Source organism: Microtus ochrogaster, chromosome 16 (genome assembly GCF_000317375.1).
Source record: "Microtus ochrogaster isolate Prairie Vole_2 chromosome 16, MicOch1.0, whole genome shotgun sequence".
NCBI classification, from domain to species: domain Eukaryota; kingdom Metazoa; phylum Chordata; class Mammalia; order Rodentia; family Cricetidae; genus Microtus; species Microtus ochrogaster.
This window is the reverse complement of record NC_022018.1, coordinates 13,703,276-13,720,443: the sequence shown is the minus strand read 5'-3', so window position 1 is coordinate 13,720,443 and position 17,168 is coordinate 13,703,276. Positions and strand designations below refer to the sequence as shown.

General features: G+C 45.6%; 1 protein-coding gene across 7 annotated transcripts in view; it reads right to left on the bottom strand.

Moving 5' to 3' along the window:
• The window catches only part of Kiaa1217 (KIAA1217 ortholog), a 295,596-nt gene extending 279,066 nt beyond the window's left edge, over window positions 1-16,530 (bottom strand). For 5 of the 7 annotated variants that reach the window (XM_005354733.3, XM_005354737.3, XM_005354734.3 and 2 more), the window contains exons 1-2: window positions 16,417-16,486; window positions 3,668-3,951 (exon numbers count right to left, since the gene is read on the bottom strand). In XM_005354733.3, coding sequence (XP_005354790.1) covers window positions 3,668-3,951; window positions 16,417-16,486 — 354 coding nt within the window. Of the gene's footprint in view, window positions 1-3,667; window positions 3,952-16,416 lie in introns of all 7 variants that reach the window. The other 2 variants (XM_026782971.1, XM_026782972.1) reach the window with 2 other exon arrangements.
• Between the last annotated feature and the right edge of the window lie 638 nt (window positions 16,531-17,168).

Below are 17,168 nucleotides of genomic sequence, written 5' to 3'. Positions count from 1 at the left end.
CTGACTGTTCTTCCAGAGGACCTGGGTTCAATTCTCAGCAACCACACGGTGGCTCACAACTGTCTGTAGCTCCGGTTCTTGAAAATGTGACAATCTCAAACATACATGCCGGCAAAACACCAACTCACATAGATAGATAGATAGATAGATAGATAGATAGATAGATAGATAGATAGATAGATAGATAAGAAACTCAAATGCAGGACCTAAACAAACAAACAATAAATAAATAAATAGGAAACTCAAAGGCAGGGCCTAAATAAATAAATAAGAAGCTCAAATACAGGACAAGGGAGATGGCTCATCTGTGAAGGTGCTTGCCATACAAGCTTGGCAACCTACATTCTCTACCAGGAGCCCAGAGAGAGGCAGTAGGAAATGACTAACTCCACAAAGCTGACCTCTGACCTCCATACTTGAGTGTGTACACGCAAACGTGAGATAATAAATTTTTAAAAATTAAACCTAAGTTTTAAATTCTCTACTAGGAATATTCTAGTACTTAAACTAAGATTCTGAAGCAGGGGCACATTCCTCTTTCCATTGTGTTTGATAGCAAGGAATCAGAAGATTCCTGGATTCCTACTACCAGGCTGGCATCTAAAATGCCAGATATATCATTTTTGACTTTCCTTCAGCCATGCTGGGGAGGCAGCCAGGACTACAGCCCACAAAGGAGTAGCTGGTATTTAGAGGCCCAGAGTCTGGAGATGGGCATCAGATGGTGTTATTTGACTTCCTCCACAGGAAAAGCCACAGTCAGAAGGTCTGTGGACACAGAGAGGCAGGAAGATACTCAGGGGTGGTGAGAGACAAGGGAGGAGAAGTGAGAAGAAATGTCCCAAGTCCCCCAAGGCTCCTCTGCTGTTGGGATGGACACACAGGACCTCAGCAGCAGCCTGAGTGCACACAGATGTGGCCTTCAAAGTCTCCCTTTTTTAGATAGTCAGCACAGAACACAAAAAGGTGGGGATGGGACTTGGCCTCTGTTCTCACCAGGAAAGAACAGCTGCGAGGTCACCTCAGAGCTCAGTGGAGGTGGAGGTGTTGTTGGGGACAGTAGGTCATTATCGCAGGCCACTAACCCATTTCCCTTCCCATTTAACACAGATTTTTTTATCTTTTCTACCCTTCTTTCCATCCCCTTCAAGTGTACTGTCCCTTGTTTACCTTGTGTGTGACAAGATTTACTCTAAACTTACAAGCCCTGGGCCTGGCAAGTGGCTCAGGAAATAGACAGATCCCTGTGAGTTCAAGACCATCCTGGTTAGATAAGGGGTTCCAGAATAGCCAGGACTGCATAGTGACACTCTGTCTAAGAAAGAAACGAACAAACAATAATAACAAAAAACAAACTTACAGGCCACGACCTTTATCATTTAGAATAGCGGAATAAATAAACAAGGATTCCCAGTTCACACTTCTTTTGTTCAATCCCAGCTTTTCCTTGATGTGTAATCGTTACTGAGTTTAAGATACTTCCATATGAATAGCTTTGTATCAATTATAGTATTTCCCAAAACAGAGACAAAGAGAAAAAAAAAACACGTATCCTATTGCTCAAATGCACATCAGAGCTGCCGAGCCTCCTTCAAAGGAAATGATGTAGCCCTCCTTCCTTACACAGAAATGGGTTATCTGCCCATCTTTAGGTCAGCGAGGTTTCCCATTTCCTCTTCAGCCCACAGTCTGCCTTTTTGCAATACAAAGGAGAAGGAAATCAAATGTGGAAAAAGAAAGCACGTTTCACAGATTTAGGCAATCTGACAGACCTTAGAGAACAGTCCACTTCAGGGAGAAACGGAACTAAGGACAAACTGTGGACTGCAATTGTACCACATGATGCCCCTACCCATCTCTATGAACTAAGGACAAACTGTGGACTGAAACTGTACCACATGATGCCCCTACCCATCTCTATGAATAATCAAAACCTGAATGATTTAGACAGAACTGTGGCATCTAACTGTCCAGACAGAAGACTAAAAGCATTGAGCTTGCCTCAGCCCCGGGAAGTCTGTAGTACCCTCCCCCTACCTGCTCTCCACCCACTGAAATTCTGGTAGAGGGCTCTCGGTTTGCTCCCCTCCAGGCAGTCTCCAGCCTCAAAGGTCAATCTGATAAGAGGCCAGTGAGGGCCCCAGAGGAAGCCACACATCTCCTGTGACCCTAAACCAGCTCAGTCTGCTAAAAAGTAATTACACGCACCCCAGGAACAATAAAACCCTGTGCCACGCAGCTGGGTGATATCTTTGTGGCTGTCAAGATAACCAGAGAAAACAGGTAGCTGAAGACAGCAGAAAGCAAGGATGCAAAAGAAAGCATCTGTGATTTCTACCAAAGAAGTAAAAGAACAGCAGCAAAAAGTCTGACGTCAGCTTGAAGAAGCTTGTCACAAGTCTATTCGTAGATGCTCTATTTACCTTGAAGTGTCCTCAGAGATTTTTGCCTTCATTCACTCATTCATTCATTCACTCACCCATTCATTCATTCACTGTGCCAAGCACTTAAGTGTTCTCAGGATGAAGTGCAGTTGCACGATGTCTCACTTAGAAAACAAAATCCTTCATGCCCTGTGCATTTGATGCATTTGTGGTTGAAAAGAAGGTCATTTGGGGAGAACTGCTTGATTTGTGAGCCTTCCTTTTGGGTCAGACTCCTCTGTTCTCTTGATATGCTGCTTAGGAAGACAATAGCTAAGCCAGGAATCAGGAACAACTCCATGACAGGAACACCCATTGATCTTTTCACTTTGAACCCCAAAGTCATCTTGCTCATTAAAGAATGAGCTGTGAGGGGCTGGAAAGAAGGCTCAAGGGCTAAGAACATTAGACAGCTCTTGTACAGGACCCAGGTTGGTTCCCAGTACCCACACAGCAGCTTACAAGTGTTCTCTCTGGCCTCTGTAAGCACATGCATGCAGGGAGTACACATAAACTCAGACACACACACACACATGCACACAAATAAAAACATTAATAACAGGCCGGGCATGGTGGTACGTGCCTTTAATCCCTGCTCTTGTGAGGCTGAGGCTGGCAGAACTCTCTTTAAGTCTGAGGTCAGCCTGATCTATGTAGGGAGTTCAAAGCCAGCCAGGACTTCACAGTGAAACCCATGTCAAACAAAGAAAAATTATCAACATCATCATCATCATCATCATCAATAGTAGTAGTAGTAGTTATAATAATAATAGTACTAATAATGAACAAATCTCTTTTTAAGAAAACTATGAATAATCTATGTAAAAATGCTTTCCTAACATAGGCAGGGCCCTGGGTTCTAATTTCAACACTGCAACAACAACAACAAAGCAGACTGAGTGGGCTGGAGGAATGGCTCAGTGTCATGCCTGTAACCCCAGCTCCAAGGGGGACACAGACTGGAAGATCACTTGGGCTTGCTGACTGCCAGTCTAGTAAGAAAATGTCAGCCCCAGGTTCAGCGGGAGACCGTTCCTGGAAATAAATGCAAAATGATAGCGGAGGACACCTGAGAACACCTTCTAGCCTCTGTGCCATGTATAGGTTTGCATCCGCACATACCACTGAGCTGCATATCCTCACACAGACACTTATATGTACACACAGGTGAATAAGTGCTTCAAGTTTTAAAAATATTTTTAAATGAATGAGCAAGACCAGGATGACTGGCAGTGTGTTCCTACCTGGTCCCTCAGCCTCTCCTGGTGACCCATGATTGCTGTGGCATGGTGGGGGTACTTCTGCTTTAGATGCTCCAGGAACGCCTCTCTCTTTCTATCCATCTCAGACGTTTGCATCCCCAGGATCTCTTTGGAACTTCGGGGACCACCTAGTGTGTGTCTCCTGGGGATATTTCGGGCAGGCTTGGAAACCTGAGCCCGGTTGTGTCCATTAGACAGGCGTTCCCTGGGCCGGCGGCATGCTGCATCTTCCAGGGACGTTACATGAAGATTGCTTTTCCCTTGCTCTGCAAGATGAAGAACAAAAGTACAATTCACAATTAAGGATTTCACAGGAGTCTCAGGTTTGTGGCAGTTGCTAATGAATCAATGTAACTTAACAAAATTTTTTTTTGTTCTCTTTTTTTTTGCAAGATAGAAAAAAATTCTACAATCAGAAGTGATTTTAAAAATGTACTTCATATGCTGTAGCAAGTGGGTTTTTTTTGTTATTTATTTATTTCTGCCATTGAGTTTGTTACAAATGAGTAAGTGTGGCCAGATCAGGTGCTTGCAGGTAACTGCTCCTGTGTCTATAATCACAGCAGAGGTAACCCCAGGAATTCTGACTATTTGAACACTTTCCATTATAGTTTCAACCTACTAAGAGGATTTTATAATTTTTATAATCTGAAGATGGTTCTGACATGTGTGGGCCAGCACCAAGAGGAAAGGAAGCTATATAATCCTCCGAAGATCACTGGCACCAGCGAAGAACTGGAGAGTTTCATTTCTCCATTATCATCAAAAGCCAGGCAAGGGGACTATCATGGAAGGTAATCGGGGAACCATACAGTGAAGGTTCGGTCATATTTTCCCCCAAACGACTTCATCTGAAACACACGTAGAAAGAGAAGCGCCATGGATATGTCTTGATGGTTCTGACCTAAGTAGATGACTTCCAACATAAAGCTGGCCTTTCAGAGTCCTGTCAGCTTATCCTTAGAACAGATCAAAGAGGGCTGACGAGGTTAGTGCTTAGGGTTCAAAGCAAGTTAAAGATCCTTCTGACCCTGTTTTTCTTTGTTCTGTTGTTTTCGGTTTTTTAGGATGGGGATGAAAGTAACAAACATCGAGAAGCTGCAAGAATTCAAGAACACGGTTCTTCATAGTCTTTTGTTTCTTTGATTTTGTTCTGTTTCGTTTTGAGACGGGGTCTCACTATGTAACCTTGACTGGCCTGGAGCTTGTTACATTGACCAGGCTGTCCTTGAACTCAGAGATCCTCCTGCCTCAGCCTCCCAAGTACTGGGACTAAAAGTGTGTGTCACCATCACCCAGTTCTCACAACCTTTCTAGAAAAAGTAGGCTCAATTGGTTAAGGAATTTCCCACTAAGACCAAAGGTGTGAGCTCAAGCCCAAGCACCCACACAGTAGAATAAAAAAACTGACTTCTGCCTGCTGTCTCCTGACTGCTACAGGCACATGTGCATCCCCTCTACCATTATAATAATTTTTTTTTCAAAACAGGGTTTCTCTGTGTAGCCTTGGCATCCTGGAACTCACAGAAATCCACCTGCCTCAGTCTCCCAAGTGGAGTGTGGATATTAAAGGCGTATGCCACTACCACGAGGCTTTGTAATTTTTATTTATTTATTTGTTTGGTTGGTTTAGCAATTTTTTTAAAGCAACAGCTGTCCATAGTTTAGACATAAACCAGTTCCCTAGAAGCAAAGGCACTGACACCCTAACACTGTTACCCTCTCTTTGTCTGGGGGCTTCTGCATATAGAAGATCTCCAAGTGCAGAGTCCAGCTAGCAGGAAAAGGAAACTATTTCATCTCTGGCTAGTTTTCCTGTTCTAGTCTTCCCAAGCTCAATGTGCCCAAAGAACAATTCTTCTGCATGCACCCAATCCTGCAGCCCAATTAGTTACTATTAGCTTTACTAGTTTCAGCAGTAAGCTTAGAGAGGGAGAAGGCGAATAAACATTTAAGAATGGTTAAGAAGGTATTGAGGGGTTAGTATAATTTTATTTAGTTAGTAAGAATAATCTTTATCAAGTAATAATATCTTTATTTTTCTCTTTTTTTTAGCCTCTCTTCCCTAATAACTCAGAAGTCATGGAGTCTGTTACATAGAGGAGAACGCAGGACAGAAGATGGAACTTAGAGGTGAAACTCTTACCTGGGATATGCAAGGCTCTGGGTCAGAGCCACAAGACCACCACAAAAAACAAAGCTAAGAGCAGAAAGAGCATGTCTCAGGCCGAGAAGAGCATGTGCCACGAAGATGCTCAACTTCTTCTTTTGTACGGTGTGTGTTGCACATGTATTTTTGTATTAGCCAAAACCATCGTGTGAGTGATAGAGCCCTGTGGCTTTTCAAGACTGTTTTCGACAACATTAAAATAATCCATGGGAAAGTTATCCAGGACAGTTAGCTTAATGAACAAATCTGAATCTCTGGCAAGGCTATTTTTTCAGACATACGGATAAAGAGTCACACACAGGGCTGGAGAGATGGCTCAGTGGTTAAGAGCACTGCCTGCTCTTCCAAAGGTCCTGAGTTCAATTTCCAGCAACCACATGGTGACTCACATCCACCTGTAATGAGATCTGGTGCCTTCTTCTGGCCTGAAGGCATGTATGCAGGCAGAACACTGTATACTTAATAAATAAATATAAAAAAAGAGTCACACATAACCAGTCAGAAAGACAGGTGGAAGACACGTTGTTGAACTCATAGGCCTTCAGCAACACAGCTGCTCCATCCAGGGATCAGGAGGGTCAGCCGAGACAACAAGAACAGTTAGCCCCACAGACTATGGAGTCTCCCACTTTCTTTCTTGAAGTAAACTGAGAGACCACATAGAAGTAGGGTCCTGAGGTCACTGTCAACCTACAGTGCACATTATCCTCTTTGCCATCCCACTGCCTGGACTTCAAACTCTCAGCCTTACCTGATGCTTGTTATGGGGGAAGTTGCATCAACTTTACATTGCTTCTCTATCTCTTTCACATTCCTGTGGATTTCTAAATAATTTCCCAGCTGTCTAACAAGGTTGAACATGTCTTGGATTAAAGGAGTGGAAACCGCACCCGCAGTTAGCAAGAAAGAAGGCTGATGCAGGCTGCCTGGCGGACAGAGCCCACCTTTGTCTTATCACCCTCATCCATTGCTCCACCAGTCCACTCTGCCTCTGTCCCAGCCCCAGGAATCAGCGTCCGAACAAACCAACACTGTCCACACAAAACCACTTCACACTCCACATCATCACGTAGGCCCTTTCCTCTGCTCTTGGCAGCTACCAGACTCTTGAAGGAGAACTGGCATCTGGACCATTGTAGTCATGTGGGGAGAATGCGGCCTTTTAGCTGAGCATAACGTCAGGCGGGGCATCATAACCAAGAGAAGGAACGGGCACAGTGCATTTTGTCAGAGTTCCACAGTCGCGGTGTCAGACCCAGCGGGTCAATTCCTCATTATCCGTATGAATAGAGAAAAGCACAATTGGGGCTCTAGAGCTGCCAAACAGAAGGGCAGTTCTATTTCTTGTTTGGAGAGAACTTTAGTGCTAAGATGTAAATATGGGTGTGTCCGACTCTTTGCTATTCTGGGACTCCTTGTCCAACAAAGTAGTGAAGCTGTAGCCTGAAGACAAGGCCTGGGCAAAGCTGAAAGGCAGCCCTGTTTCCTCTTCCTGCCCCTCCCAAGCTCTTCCAGGGAGCCCACTTCCAGCAGGGCAAAGAGCAAGCAAGAGCTTCCAATGGAAAACCAGCCCTTAAAGATACTCCAGAGCAGAAGTGGGGAGGAGGAGGGCAGGCGGACCAAAGAGCTGCTCCTCAGAGACCTGGGGACTCCAGCAGGGATGAGTCCGCTTCCTGGACATGAAAAGCAGAGAGGGGCTGGGGAGGTTGAATGCAAAAAGGCGGAGGTTATAGGAAGGCAAGCATCCCAAGGAGCCGTTCACATAGAAGCTCGGCAGACAGGCAACTGCCGGACTGTGGGAGCCGGTGTCTTTGCCATGCTCTGGTTACTCTGGCTGAGTCAGATGACACGGTGAGGGATTTGGGACTTTGCATCATTTGGCCACTCCACAACCTGCTGGGAACCAGCGCAAGTGCAGCTATCTTCTTGGGATAATTATTTTGTTTTATCTTATTTGCTTTTAATTTTGTTTTTTGTACTGAAGATTATACCCAGAGTCTTGTACATGCTAAATATGCACTCTACCATTGAATTAAAATTCTCTGAGAATTTCTTCCTTGGTCAAGGTCAGGGAGTCCAGTGGCTCACGCTTACCATTTCAGCACTCAGAAGGCTGAGGTAGGAGTTCAAAGCTAGCCTACGTTACATAGTGAATTCCAGGTCAGCTGGGGCTGCTGTGTAATAGAGCATGAACTCTTGTCTTAGATGGATATCTAAGACACACACACATACCCTGCTAAATATTAGGTAGTCCACATACTCCTTTGTATGTGTGTGTGTTTGCATATGGTGTATGCACACTTGTATTTGTGAATGTGTCTGTACACGCCTATGTGGAAGGCAGAGATAAAGGGCAGGTATTTTCCTCTACCATGCCCCACCTTGTGTTTTGTGAGGTAGAAAAACAGGAGCTCATCAAATTCTGTTAGTCTGGCTATCAGCAAACCTGGAGACCCTCCCGTCTCCAGCTCCAGGGCTGAGACCATGGGCAAGTGCACCACACTTAGCTATTTACACAAGTTCTGCAGAACCAAAGTCGGGTACTTCTGCTTGTGAGTCAGACACTTTGCCTACTACCCCACATCCCTAGCTCCTCCTCACTTCATAGCTGCAGTGTTGTGATTGGTTTTTGTTTTTGTTTCTTTAAAGACAGTCTCTGCAGCCCAGGCCAGACTCACACTTCCTGACCTCTGGAGTCAGCTGTCCAAATGCTAGGATTACAGCCAGTGGGCCCTCACACTAGGAAAGATGGAGCTTTCCAACCTTGCCAAAGAGCACTGGTCTTCAAGGAGAGGCTGCCTGGCTGTGAAGCCTTTGGGTGACAACTTACTGTGACAACCACTGCACTCTATTGGAATGGACACAGCCCCTGGGCTGCTCACAGGCAGAGTCCAATTGTTGTACTCTCCGTCAATCTGGAACCCTGTACTAATTCCAGTGACTGTAATGTGGCAGAAGTAACAAGAATCCCTTCATTCCTGACCCCTGGGTCTCCTAAATAATCGTGCAGGGTATCTATCTTCACTTCACCAGATGAATGCGAAGGAGACACCTCCAAAAGGATAGTGTGCTGATGGGGCAAAGGAGGACCCAAGGGTTAGTTCAAGGGCAACACACTCCAGTATGTGGGACCAGGAAATTGACCCTGACCATATAAAGCCACCAAGAACACTGGGCCTGAATAATGGCCATGTTTACTGGACACTCAGTTCAGTGTCTCTTGGTTTTCCGGTCCTCTTGTCAATATTACAGAGATATCACCATATACAAACTTGTACAGGAATTACTGTTGAAATGGGGCCATTGCATCCCTATAAAAGACCTTATAAACTGAGGTCAGTGGGCTGGCAAGATGGCTCAAAAGAGGAGTGCTAGCACGCCTGGCCACCTGAGTTCAATTCCTGGAAGCTGTAGAATGGTGGAAGGGGAAAACTAACTCCACAAAGCTGTCCTCGGACCTCTACACAGGGAGCAAGGTATATCTGCAATCGCATCACACATATTCATGATAATAATAATAATAGTAGTAGTAGTAGTAGTAGTGGGAGAGCTGAAGAGAGAGCTTAGGAGCTAAAAACATTGGCTACACTCCCAGAGGACCCACGTTAAAATCCCAGCACCCACGTGGCAGCTCACAACTGTCTGTAACTCCAGTTGCAGGAGATCTTTGCCCTCTTCTGGCTTCTGTGGGCACCAGGTAGGCATGGGGTGCACAGACACACATGCAGGAAAGCACTCCTACACATAAATACATTTCTTAAAAAAATAATGTCAAGGATAAAATACAATTCCTGGTATAGATTTTATACAAAATAGGAACAGCTTGCTCCCTAATCTAGAAAAGCATTCTTGTGTGGATTCAAGTTAACTGACAGAGTGAACTGTTCATTCACACAAATATTGATGAAATGCCTGTTCCAAACGCTGAGGGAGTAGGAGGGTGGTGGAGCAGTGATCAAGATAGATTGTATCTCTCCCTGAATAGGAGCATCCACGTGATGAATAGAGAGACAGTCAGCAAACGCACTAATATGCGATCTGAGTGTCAGGCAGTGCTCTGAAGAGTGAAAGAAGACACGGGGTAGAGACGGAATGGGCTATTTCAGAGCGCAGACTGAATGCTTCTCATTCCCTAGGCTGGTACTCCACAGGAGGCTGCCAGTCACTGGCCAGAGGAGGCAAACAGGTGGATGGACTCTGGCATAGTTTTCAAAATGCTCTTAAAAGCCAGAATAGGAACTTGTGTTGTGGGCAACATCCTAAGGATCACACTAAGAGACCATGGCCTCTAAAGAAAACAAGACACAGATTCAAATTCCACCAACTGCCAGGCATGAGGAAACACATCATACCCCAGTACTTGGCAGGAGGCAGGAAGATCAGGAATTCAAGTCCAGCCTCAACCACATTTGTTTAAAGCCAGCCTGAGTTACATGAGACCCCATCTCAAACAAATTAAACCAATAGCTACCAAATGCCTTCTCTGCCAAAAACACACAGCTTTTTACACTCTGGACCGATTGTAATGATCTGTCCTGTCTCTTTAAGAGACAAGCCCCACCCACTCCCTCCTCCCCCACCTTCATGTTTTCCTTTCCACCTCTAGTCTCTCTCCCAAAGAGGCAGCTCTGCCTTTCTCCCTTCTCCCCACTCCCCCCCCATTTCTCTTTCTCTGCCTCTCTCTGCTCTTCCCCTTCTCCCCTTTTCCCTTCCTTTCCATAACCCACTAAATAAATATCCAACCTCACTCTGCATGGCGTGCCTATCTGTCTCAGTCTCTCACCTGCCACATGGCTCCCTGCCTGGCTGCCTTCATGGCTGACTGTAGCCTCATGCCTGCTGCCCACTGCCACCACTTGGGAATCTGCAGCATCTTATTTTTACCATAACACCTATGGGGGTCACAGAACTAAATACGGAGCTGTGAAAGAAGTTAGCAACAGTGAAGGGTTTTGAAGCCTGCAACAAGCAACAATTAATTCAAAATCATATATGAATAATCAGGGACTAAAGATATAGCTCAGACGTTAAGAGCATTCACTTCTCACAGAGGCCAGGTTTGATTCTCAGCCATTGCTCACAAATTTGTAACTCCAGTTCCAAGGGATTCCACACCCTGTTTTGACCTCCACAGGTAGCAGGCACACGTGGTACATAGACTCAGGTGCACACACACACACATACCATAAATAAATAAATAAATAAATAAATAAATAAATAAAAAGTAAACCAGCAACACACATAAAACCAGGCATGGTGGTGTGTGCCTGTAATTATAGCTATTGGGAGGTAGAAGCAGGAGGGTCAGGAGCTCAAGGTCATACTTAGCCGCTTACAAAGTTCAAGCTAGCCTGGGCTACTTGAGACTATGTTTAAAACAAAACAACCAAGTTCTAATGAATCAGAGAGGTTTCTGGCAGCGCTTGCTCACATTGCATTTTGTTTCCCAGAATCCTGGGTTCTGAACACACACCGTGCATGCTTGCTTGGTCCTGAACACACACCATGCATGCTTGGTCCTGAACACACACCATGCTTGCTTGGTTCTGAACACACACCATGCATGCTTGCTTGGTTCTGAACACACACCACGCATGCTTCGCATGGCATCTGCCACCATGCCACAACTTGCCAGCAAATGCTTCTGTAAATACTGTGGCTCAGATTCAATTACTGTATGTTTTGAATTTCAGTGCTTTCGCTATTTATGCAAAGCTTTATGCTCTTATAGAAAAAGGATGGTTTAATTATAAAAAATAAGGACTTTAAATAGCTTCCTACTGTCATCCTTCAGCATGTATCAAATTAGTGTGTCTTCAACATGTATTATCTTAGGATGTGTGATTTTTATCTTAGAATGTTTGAGATGCTGACTTGAGATTCATTTAAAAAAAATTATTTAGCAAATATTGACTTGGAATTAGAACAGAATTTCCACAATTTCTGAAACGGCTTTAAACATATTTTTGACATTGGTGCTGCATGTTTGTATCATGATGCTCTCAGCACTATTATAAAATCAAACTATCAACACTGAAAAGTTTTAAAGATGTTCTGTATCTTGCCATATCAAATATTCAGCCAAGATTTAAATCCTTATATAAAAATAAACAAGCACATTCATGTTAGTGTGCAAATTTGTTTTCATCTTTTATAAATGATCATATTTTATACACCACACACACACACGCACACGCACACACACACACACACACACAACCATGGTAGCACATGCATTTAATCCCAGTTCCAACAATGAGAAGGCAGAGGCAAGAAGATTCCTGTGAGCTCTAGGCCAACTTGGTCTGTATAAGGAATTCCAACCTAGCCAGAGCTAACTAGTGACACTGTCTCAAAAAAAGAAAAATGGGGGAGGGGAGAAGAACTTTCTTTTACAGTTAATTGATGTTTATGATATTTATTTAAAGGGTTTATTTTTAATTATAACTGTGCATTTGTGCATATGAATACAGTTGCCCAGAGTGCAAAGGAAGACATTGGATTCCTTGGAGCAGGAGTTAAGAGGGGTTGTAAGCTCCTCAGCATGGGACCTTGAGTCCTCTGGACAGCAGTGCACGCCCTTAACCACTGGGCTATCTTTCCAGCTCGAGTCCTCTGGAGAGCTGTGCACACCCTTAACCACTGGGATATCTCTCCAGTTCTAAAGGGGTTGTTTTAAAATAATCTTCTTTATGATTTAGCTCCAGTAAATGTTTGATTTATATGCCTCTCTTACAATTGTATATATCCAGAGTCATACAAATCTTCCCAGATGAAAGACTCCAGGGGCAAAAAAAGTTTAGGAAGTCCGTAACCCAGGGTGCTATCACTGTTCCCCAGATTCTTGAGATGACCATATGCCTGCCACCTTTCTTAAATAGCTCTGAGTTACACCTGTTGCCCAGCAAAATTATTTATAGAGTTCTCTTTTATTCTCAAAGGTGTGAGTTACAAGCTCACTCAAGATTTCCCTGTGGACAGCTGCCTGATAACACAATGTCTCCGGAGTAGTGTCGTTGGCCTTCTGTCACTCCGTGAGACACAGTCCTGGCCCAGGAACCCTACACTGTAACCACAGAAACCGATACACAGGCAGAGATACAGAGCAGAGCACAGTAACAGATGAGCACATGCAGCTGCAGGTGATGTGGGCCTCAGAGATGCTGCTCCTTCAGCTCACCCTAAGAAAGCCGTGCACACCCCAATGGAGCACGCTCAGAGAAGCACACGCGGTGAAGCACACTCAGTGAAACACGCGGTGAAGCACACTCAGAAAAGCACATGCGGTGAAGCACATGCAGTGAAGCACATGCGGTGAAGCACATGCAGTGAAGCACACTCAGAGAACCACACGCGGTGAAGCACACTCAGTGAAACACGCGGTGAAGCACACTCAGAAAAGCACACGCGGTGAAGCACATGCAGTGAAGCACAGGCGGTGAAACACACTCAGAAGCACACACGGTGAAGCACACTCAGAAAAGCACACGCGATGAAGCACATGCAGTGAAGCACACTCAGTGAAACACACAGTGAAGCACACTCAGAAAAGCACACACGGTGAAGCACATGCAGTGAAGCACACGCGGTGAAGCACACTCAGTGAAACACGCGGTGAAGCACACTCAGAGGAGCACACGCGGTAAAGCACACTCAGAGAAGCACACATGATGAAACACACTCGGTGAAGTACACGCAGTGAAACACTCAGAAGTACACTCGGTGAAGCACACTCAGTAAAACACACTCGGTGAAGCACATGCAATGAAGCACACATGGTAAAACACACTCAGTGAAACACACACTTGAAGCATACTCGGTGAAGCACACTCAGAGAAGCACACATGACGACATACACGCAATGACGTACACGCAATGACATACACACGATGAAGCTCGCGTGGAGCAGCCAGAACCAAATCTTGAGATTCTAACTGGGACTCTCTCTCCTTTTACTACTTTCCCACCCCCTTCCAATGTCCCTAACCTGTCATTTCTTGAAGGCCCAGGTGCAATCTTAGTTCTTGGGCGCCCGGGGCCATCAATCAGCACAGAGGTAGTCAGGAGGGAAAGCTCAGTCTCCAGTCCTCCTGGCAACCCACTGACCAACACCTGTGTACTTTTCTTAGTCCTCACACACACTAAGGAGATGCTGCTCCCCAACCCCCCAGCTCTTTCTCTTAAATGCTTTCCCCCATAGGTAAATGCAGTTCCGTCCTTCCAGCTACCTGGATCAATTATTTTGAAGGTGTTTCTGACTTCTCTTTTCTACTCAACACTACGTCTGATCTTAGCAAATTCCTTTGGCTTTGCATCCAGTGTACCTCAGGAATCTGCTTGCTTCTTATCACCTGCTGCTTATCACATCTAGCCTGAAGCAGCACGAATTTTCTTGCCTGTTTTGCTTCAGGAGCCTCCTTTACAGGGCTCGCTGCCCCTCCCCCAGTCCACTTGTGTGAAGCTGCACACCACTCCTCAGCCACTAAGTGCCTTCAAGAACGCCTGGTAGAGTTCTTGAGTTCCTACCTAAGAGGCTTACGGCTCTAGGTTCTCTACCAGGGTTCCAAATTAATTAACTAAAATTAATTTCTTTAAATAAAAGGCAAGTCATATTTGCTAGAAGCACCCCACCTCCCATGAAGTAAGCGCCAAAGACCTCCCCACAGTTCTACAAGCCCTAGAGAATCCAGCCTGGGAGACCTCTCAACCCCTTTTCCCCCTCTCCTCCTCCAAAGTTCCTGCTCTTCCCTCTCGTGCTGTGAATTTGGTTTATTCTCATCTCTGCTAGAGTGTCACCTCACTGACATGCTTTCTCATAATCCTTGATTTTACCCCCACTTCCTTGCTCTTCCCTTATTTTTCCCTATAGCCTTATTTTTAGCCAACAGAATCACCAGATAAAACAAAGGATCTCCAGTAAAATAGGAAGCTTAGGAGCATAAAAAATATTTTTCGTCTAAGTCTATCCCACACAATCTTTAAGAAATATGTATGCATTAAAATGACTCATCGTTTCTCCGCTTTATTTACTAAATCCAACATCCCAGCCATCTGACAGGCTCCTCATTTGGCTTATTTTCTCATTGTTTGTTTCTGCCCCACCCTTAGCCCTTAGAACATCATCAGTCCAATGAAGGGGACTGTTTTTCATCTGGGTTCTGCATCGCTGGATCCCCAGCGTCTGGTACAGTGACTACTACACAACAGAAGTTCAATATTCATGGAGTGGACCAGTAGGTGAAGCGAGGATCTGACCACCCCAACCTCGGAAACATCAATGAATTCCTCCGCTTGTTTCAGAGTTGGTTCTTAAATTGGTCCTGGTCTAATTGCCCCCTCTAGAATCGGGGTCTTTTTTTTTAGGACAGTCCCAGAGGTTGAATTCCTGTAGGAAGATCGGCCCTATCAAAAGAGTGAGTGGGGAGGAGGGCTTAGCTTGGATGCCACCAACCCCGGGAGCCTAAAACCAAGCTTAAATGCTGCGACGTTCAGACGAGCGGACTGACGCCCCCCAGGCTCAGGGATTCATTGAGAATTTAAGAGACAGGCTTCCTTTTCAGTTGGCTGGGGGATTTCTCTCTGCTGATTGTATTTTCTTCTGTCTGGCTCGGTTTTGCATTTTCAGTGTGGATGAGTCATGTGCTACTTCCTTTTTTTTTTATTTTAAAAAACACACACCTTTTCCCTTGTGCATAATCCCCACTCCCACGCGCTGCCGTGCGCAGCTCTGCACTCCTGCACATCTTTGTGTTACTAACTGGCCCCTGCATGAACCTGGACGGGTAGGGCAGGGGCGGTTCAAGATTGTGTGGTAGGTGCCCCGACAGCCTACTCAGTGAGAGGGGCCGATGGGCGCCAGCATCACTGTCTGCAGCTACCCACCCTCCCGGCAAGATTTATTTGGAACTATATAAGGTTCTGGAAATTCCCTACGGAAAAGAAAAGTCTATTATAAACACAATGTAGAAAAGAAACTGCCTGGAGAAAATACAGGAAAGCTGTTTTAAGAACTCCCAACTTTTACATTTAAACAGAAAGCCCCAGAGTTCTATCTATCATCCAGATGCTCAAGTACTCCCCTGCCGTTCGGATCTGCAAAATAAAAACATTCTTAAGCTTCAATTTAACTCTAAAGCACTGCAAAACTTTGTATCCTACAAGAAGCACCCCCCCCCATTAAAACTCCTAACCAATGAATGGAACCGCAGCGCCCAGAAGGTAGGCGCAAAATTGCCTTTCAGAGCCTCCTGAAGCACCGGGAAATTATCAAAACGCTGTCGGGTGATTCATTTGTCATTGCTTAGGGATCCCGCACAAATTGCTTGTTCACTGTTCGACCAATTTGACACCATGCACCGCTTCTTCCCCGACTTAGGAAGATCTCTCCACAAATAAAGTAGAGCCAAGAAACCACAGCTCTGGGATTAGTTTGAAAACGCACAACCCCACTCCCAAACGCCCCCCCCCCACGCAAAGAAATAGACTTTTCGTGGCGCCAGGCTCTGGGTCTCCAGTTCTAAGCAGCGTGCGTGTAACTCCATCTTTGAGGACTGTTACTTACGGGGCATCTGTCTGCTGTCTGCCGAGGGAGGCAGGTTCGGCTCACATTTCTGGCCTTCGCCTTCTTCCATTGTCCCTGCCGGCCGCCCAGGCTCCTCACTCTGGAAACTTCAGAGCGCAGTTCGGAAAGCTCGCAGAAAGCGCTTGGAAGGGGGCCCGGGGGTGGGGCGGAGAGGACCGGCGAAACCCCACCCCAACTAGTCTCCACTCCGGTGCAAAGTCTCCCTCGCCAGGGAAGACCGCATTCCAGGGCCCGGCCTCTCTCGGCCCGGGTCCCAGAGCGTCCGCCACCCGCCCGCTGTCGCCAGGACTGGGGGCTGTGCCCTGGAGGCGGCCGCTGTCCCCGCCTCTGCCGCTCAACAGGTGACCGCTCTGGTGACCCAGGACGCAGCCTGCCGGCTTTCCTCGGAAGAGGCAAACACTTCACACAGGAGTAGGGACAGGAACTGCTGTTGCAAGTCAGGCCCAGCCCCCTTGAATCTCAGGAGCCCAATATGCCCCCCAGATAGGCTGAGTAATAAGCAGCGAACCGCTGAATCCTCCAAAGTTATGAGAAACCTCTTTAAAAGTTTTTTTCTTTCTTTTTAAAGATAAGTATATGCTAAATGTTGTGAAATAAACACTCTACACACCAACTCTGTAGGGAACTAATTAGCATCTATAAAGAAGTATTGTAATTTTCTCTGGTCGGTTTCAATCACTTCCTTACCAGGACTTTAACCCCCGGATTTTACACCCTTTGCTTTGTTTCTC